Genomic DNA, 5856 nt, shown 5'->3' with positions numbered 1-5856 from the left:
TTTTTTGAAGGGGGCAAAAGCTTTACCCAATCTATTGATTAAGAAAGAGTTTTACATGATAGAACATACAGAAAACGGAAAAGAAAGATACAAAGAATTATTCTCCCGGCCTAAGTTCGCCCAAACATTTGGCGCCCGCGTGCTAGCGCAAGGGTTCTTGTGAGTATTTGCGGACGATTTTGGTAGCTTGGCAGTGGATTTGGAGTGGGAGGTTGGATTTGTAGGGGAGGCAGGTAGATTTGGCGCGGACGAGATTGATTCGTCTCGGAAACAAATTGACTTCGCGCGGGAGCCATGGAACACACGGGATCGAGAGGAAGAACGAAGCGCCGGACTAGCGCTAGCACGCGGGCTGCAATCGACCTCCGTCTTTCTCTCGATGCGTGCTACAGCCGGGCTATAGACGAAGCGCTCGCTTCGCTCTCTCTCTCTCCTCCTTTCTCTCCATTACACGTAAAATTTTGATTACGTGGCAAACGTTATAGCCTAATGAATAGGACCTATTATACAGGAGTGCAGGAACTAACAGTGTTGATATGCCCTAATTGCATCAACCAACTCGTGCTTCTCGTTGAAGCAAATCCAGATCGCTTCCAGATCTCTCCTTCTGCAAGGAAGTTACATACATGATGTTGAAGTATGCAGGACGTAGAGCACACGACATGGGAGTATGGGGAGAACTGGCATTATACGTCCGGAGACAATAAAACCAGGCAAGAACGGACAGTTTCTCGGATCGATCAGCATCAGTATGTCACAATCAGCAACTCGTAGATGTGCACGTTTTCTACTCTCAACAAGTCACAATCAGCAATCATACAACAGGACCGATGGTGAGATGGTAACTACTAACAAGTAACTGCATTGTCAGTTATGAAGGTACATCATTCAGCAACACTCAGAACAGACAGCGATGAGCGATCAATGAAGAAGAAACATCAGTTACAAGGTACAAATAGCGGTTACATTGACAGCTTGAACAAGTACTCATCAAATCCTTCAAAGAGTACCATATGCGGTTTTCCGAAAAATCGCAATTAACATGCATAAGAGAGTATTTGACTAGAGCTAACAAGTTCAATGGAAGAAAAAAGAAACTTGGGGCAGGGCAGGGGCTCCAGAAACGAGCTCTTACAATCTACAACAAACGAGTGTACCTTCCCAGCCAAGAGGAGCTCTACATCTTTCTTCTCTTTCTGCGCCGCGCCAGCCAGCTCAAATGCGCTGCTTCCGATTCCATGTGCCACGAAAAGGCCTAGAAGAACTCAAACTCTAGGTAGTTATCTGAGCCCTTCTGGTTAGAAGCCGGTGCGACCTTTCCATTGGCTGATGGGGCTTGCTTCGGGCGGCAGTCCAGCTCTACAGGCTTCGGTATGTCCGGAGGGCTCGCGCATCTTATGAGAGCCCAGTTCACACCCTCGAAGAAGGGGTGTTGCTTTATCTCTGTAGCTCCGCGCTTGTGCCCGAGCCGGTGCTGCGGGTCCTTGACCAGTAGTCCCCTTATCATGTCCCTTGCTGAGAAGCTCACTAGCGGGGACTCTGGGAACCGCAAGGGCTGACCAACAACGTTGAAAAGCGTAGCCCGGTTGCCTGAACCCTTGAAAGGGGTCTTGCCAAAGAGTAGCTCATACAAGAATATGCCAAAGGTCCACCAATCCACCGCGCTGCCATGGCCTTCTCCTTTCACTATCTCTGGGGCCAAGTACTCGTGGGTGCCCACAAAGGACATGGACCGAGCATCAGTTGGCTCAGCGATCATCTCAGGGAATAGGTTCACTTGGTTTGCGACTTCAGGCTTTGATTTCTCCTTCTTGGATTTGGACTTGGACTTGGACTTGGAGAAGAATCGAGGACCAAAGCATGTGGTTGGAACAACACACGATGGCTGAATGCAAGCAGGCTGGACACAGTATGCTGCATTGTTCCTCTGCAGAGCATCCAGGGCAGGGTTTGCTCCCCTGATCACGGTTGGGCTCGTTGAACAACGAAGAGAGAGGTCAAAATCTGTCAGCATGATGTGGCCATCCTCCCGAACTAGGACATTTTCTGGCTTCAGATCACGGTAAATAATCCCAAGCATATGCAGGTACTCCAATGCAAGGAGCACCTCTGCAACATAGAACCTGAAACATCAAGTGCAGATTTGAGGTAAATTCTTTAGCAAAGGCTGGTCAGCACATCTTTGTTATGCAAATCAAAATGTGCTCAAAAGAACACATGCCTATCATAACGCGTGAAATCTAATAATGATCCACTTCTTAATCACAGCAATTTAAACTATACACTATCATGGCATGGAACATATTAGCTGCACTTTCCTTATTAGTACATGCACAATAAACTTGTTAAGTATTAATTAGAGTGTAAAACTACTTACATATGTCAAGTACAACCTGACAAGTCAATATAATCACAAAAGATAGTGAAATAATGTTAAGCAGTAGGCAAGACGCATAATAAACCGCCTAATACAAAAGGCCATGTAATCAACAAATCATGCATAATGAACTCATAAATAGCAGGAACGAGTGCATACTTTGCTGCTTGCTCTGAAAAATGTTTTCCAGCCTGCCTTTGTCGAAGAGTGTGCAAGTCGCCTCCAGGGCAAAACTCCATAACCAGACACGAGAACTTATCCGTCTCAAAATGAGTATATAGGGTTGGTAGAAATGGATGATCCAGGGACTGCAGTATCTCCCGCTCAGTCTGCGCCCGGAGCAGCTTCTTCCGACTAGCCAGAGATGTTTTGTCCATCACCTTCATCGCAAAGTGGCTCTTTGTTCCACTCAGTTCAGAGAGGTACACACTGCCAATATCACCAGAGCCCAGCTTCTTGAGCAGCCTAAATTGGTTCAGACCAAGAACACCTTCCCTGGATTTGACCACTTGGATGGCCTCCCACCTCGAATCATTTCCCTTGTGCGGCTTAGTGGTGGCACTGCTCATGCTGCTGCAGGAGCTCTCGTCACTCAGGTCGCTGCTGGCACTCACACGGCACATGCTGCTCTTGCCACTCTCGGTGAAATCCCGTCCACTCGTCTTGGCACTACCACTGGTCTTACCCAAACTATTTGTCCCATCGCTCACTTTAGCAGAAGCAAAGCTATCACTCATGCTACTCTTTTGCGATGACTTCTTTTCCGGATTCTCATTAGAATCAGAGTCTTTCTTCTCCTTTAGCTCCCCAGAATCTCCATCTGGGGCTAGTGGCACATCCCCGGAATCTGAGGAGAGGCCCGAGGTATCCTTCTCCAGCACAGAACCTGGAGATTCTAGCTGCTCGTGCGACTCCACCGAGATCTCCTCAGCAGCAGATCGTTGCCTGCCATCTTCCCCCATCTCCTTGGGCTTCGCCACTTGCTCAGGCATGCTTTTGGGAGCAGATTCAGAAGACATGAACCGAGCAAAGTTGATCAGCAAACACACAACTCAGCAGTACTCGGTGTAGGACTGACCGAGCAATTCCCAACCGCCTGAGCTGCAAACCAAACAACAGAATAATAGTTAGGGTTTGTTCAACACATGCTGCTATACAATATACCCTCAAATCGCCTAACAGCCTAGTCTCTCTCACCAACCAAAACACGCAAAAGGATCAGAAACATTCCAAGAAATCTAAACGACCGGACCAGGTAAGATGGACAGCTGAACTGCCGCGACAACAAAGCGAGCTAAGACGAGCAGAAAACAAGCACAGCGGACAAGAAAAATCCCCATGCGCAAATCAAAGGGGGCGTAATCTCTTCAGAATCCTTCTTGGAACCAAGAAATCACCTGCAGGCTGCTGCAGACTCACACAGCAGGAGCTACAACTACGCGCTGGTGGGCAGATCCGCCCCTGCTACGGCGCCGCATCAGCTCCCCGCCCCAAAAGGCTCCCCCACCCAGAGAAGGAGAAGAAGAAGGAGAAAGAGGGCCGGCCTAGAGATCACAACACAAGCCCCCCACCCGGCAGCATCACCCACAAAAATAGGGCGGGGTGGGCCAGAAGCGCGGAGATTAATAACAAAAGGGAATCTTTAAGATATCCCCAAAGGAGGAAGAGGAGGGGAGAGGGAGGAAGAAGGAAAGGGAGGAGCATTGCAACCTGGCACAGCTAGCTGCCCGCGAGCTCACAAGGCGTATCCCCCTTTGCCTGCAGGCCCCCACCTCAAAGGAAGACGCGGGCGGGCGGGCCGGCAGGCATGATGGAGCGCGCCATGGATCATATGAGCAACAGCGCGGCAAGTACACATGCGGTGTCCGTCCGGTCCGCCCCCCACCACCCACAAGCACAAGGCGGGCGGGCCGCATCGCGGCATGGGGCGGCACTAACTCCAGTAGCCATTGAATGCAAGCAAGCGAGCAGCAGAAAGAAAGAAAATGTTTTTATGATTATTTAATAAAGGAAGAAGACGAGGGGGAGGCGGATTGGATCTGGAGAGTGATGGGCGGCGGCGTGGAAGCCGCAGACGCAACAGATCGAGGACGGACGAACGCGCGCGCACCCCCCATCCTCCCCACCTGAGGAAAATGACGCCCACCACCGGCGCTAGGCTAGAATCGGTCGAAGAATCGGGGACGGGCCGGGAAAGGCGGTACCTTTGCGTTGCTAGGACGACCGGGAGGAGGCGGCCGTCATGGCGGTTGCGGCGGCGGCGGCGGCGGCGGGATATTGTCCAGCCGGCTGGCGGGGCATGGGGCAATGGCAGCGGAAGTGGATGGAGGTGGGGGCTGGCTGGGAGGAGTAGGAGTGGTGAGTACTAATTGGTGTGGGGATCCATGGAGAGATGAGCAAAGAGACAAGTGTTTGTGGAGACGGGACGGGTCAAAGATGATGGTGGTGGTGAAAAGCTGGGCTTTCGGGGCGCATAAACTAGGGCGGTTGATTCATGATGGCCTCTCCACGATTAATTAACCTCCGTCCTGGCTTAGGGTGCCTGACCACCCAGGTACAGCGTGCAGGGCGTGGTCTCCTCCTCTCTCTCTCTCTCTCTCTCTTTCCCAGCGACCGAGACTCCCGTGCCCAACGTCCACTTTTCTGCACCCTAGTATGGTGCTTTGCTGCGAGCGCGAGATCTGGATGGTGCAGGGCCATCCTGGCCGTTCCTTTCTCTTCTCATCTAGGGTTTCAGGGTGGAACAACAAAGGTTTTTTTTTCGAACAAGGAGTGCCCCGAACGGCCTGGAAGCTTTTCAATAATTCCAAAACGGTGGAGGTACAAATTATTACAAAGGACCCCATAAGATCAGAGAAAACATATAGTCCCAGCATTTACAGAAAAGACCTCACTGAGAAATGGAAAAACGCAATCCGATCCTTCTCTTTCTCCACCGCCGAGCCGGAGGTCAGCTACGCCGCCGTCGTGCGCAGAGGCGGGACAGAGCCACTTGCCTCTATGCAGACATAGTATGCGGCTGCAGACCTCAGGAGGGGCCTCACAAAGGAGGTTGATTCGCCGGAGCTCTTCGCCGGCTTTTGGATAGGCCATGGATTGGCCTTGGATGTCGGACGGCTATCATCTGCCGCCGAGGTGGTGCTCAGAAAAACAGCTTCCCAACTCCATTGCTGGCAGATGCTTCGGCTCACCCAATCAACTCCTCTATCCCTCACCACCTCGGCGCAAGACAGAGGACTAGGACTGGAGGGAGAGAAGCATCTAGCAGCAGGAAATTCTTCACCAACGCCATCGATGCAAAGCTGCCCGCCATCAGACTCACCATTCCTGCCACGGATAGGAGGAGGCAGGCGGAGAAGATAGGCTTGAAGAAGAATCCTCTTATTGAGGAAGACCTCACCTGGAGGCCAGAGACCACTGCTGAACGCCAGGGTCACCCAGGGCTTCGCCTCTCCTCGCCACCACGGCCGGCCAGAGGT

The 5856-nt window shown here is 51.4% G+C and overlaps 1 protein-coding gene across 3 annotated transcripts; it reads right to left on the bottom strand.

The window, feature by feature from the left end:
• Positions 1–906: 906 nt before the first annotated feature.
• On the bottom strand, positions 907–4882 carry LOC127301988 (serine/threonine-protein kinase D6PK). Of its 3 annotated transcripts, none has more exons than XM_051332312.2 (3): positions 4582–4882; positions 2537–3478; positions 907–2123 (listed from the first exon to the last, which is right to left on the bottom strand). In XM_051332312.2, the coding sequence occupies exons 2-3, from the start codon at positions 3394–3396 to the stop codon at positions 1256–1258; spliced, it is 1728 nt and encodes a 575-aa protein (XP_051188272.1). In that variant the 5' UTR covers positions 3397–3478; positions 4582–4882; the 3' UTR covers positions 907–1255. The 3 variants fall into 3 exon arrangements, with proteins under 3 accessions (XP_051188272.1, XP_051188274.1, XP_051188273.1); XM_051332314.2 differs by lacking the exon at positions 4582–4882 and adding an exon at positions 4088–4335; XM_051332313.2 differs by lacking the exon at positions 4582–4882 and adding an exon at positions 3775–3997.
• Between the last annotated feature and the right edge of the window lie 974 nt (positions 4883–5856).

The sequence above is a fragment of the Lolium perenne genome, chromosome 5, assembly GCF_019359855.2.
Source record: "Lolium perenne isolate Kyuss_39 chromosome 5, Kyuss_2.0, whole genome shotgun sequence".
NCBI classification, from domain to species: domain Eukaryota; kingdom Viridiplantae; phylum Streptophyta; class Magnoliopsida; order Poales; family Poaceae; genus Lolium; species Lolium perenne.
Note: the sequence above shows the minus strand (reverse complement) of the source record. Positions and strands in the feature narration are given on the sequence as shown.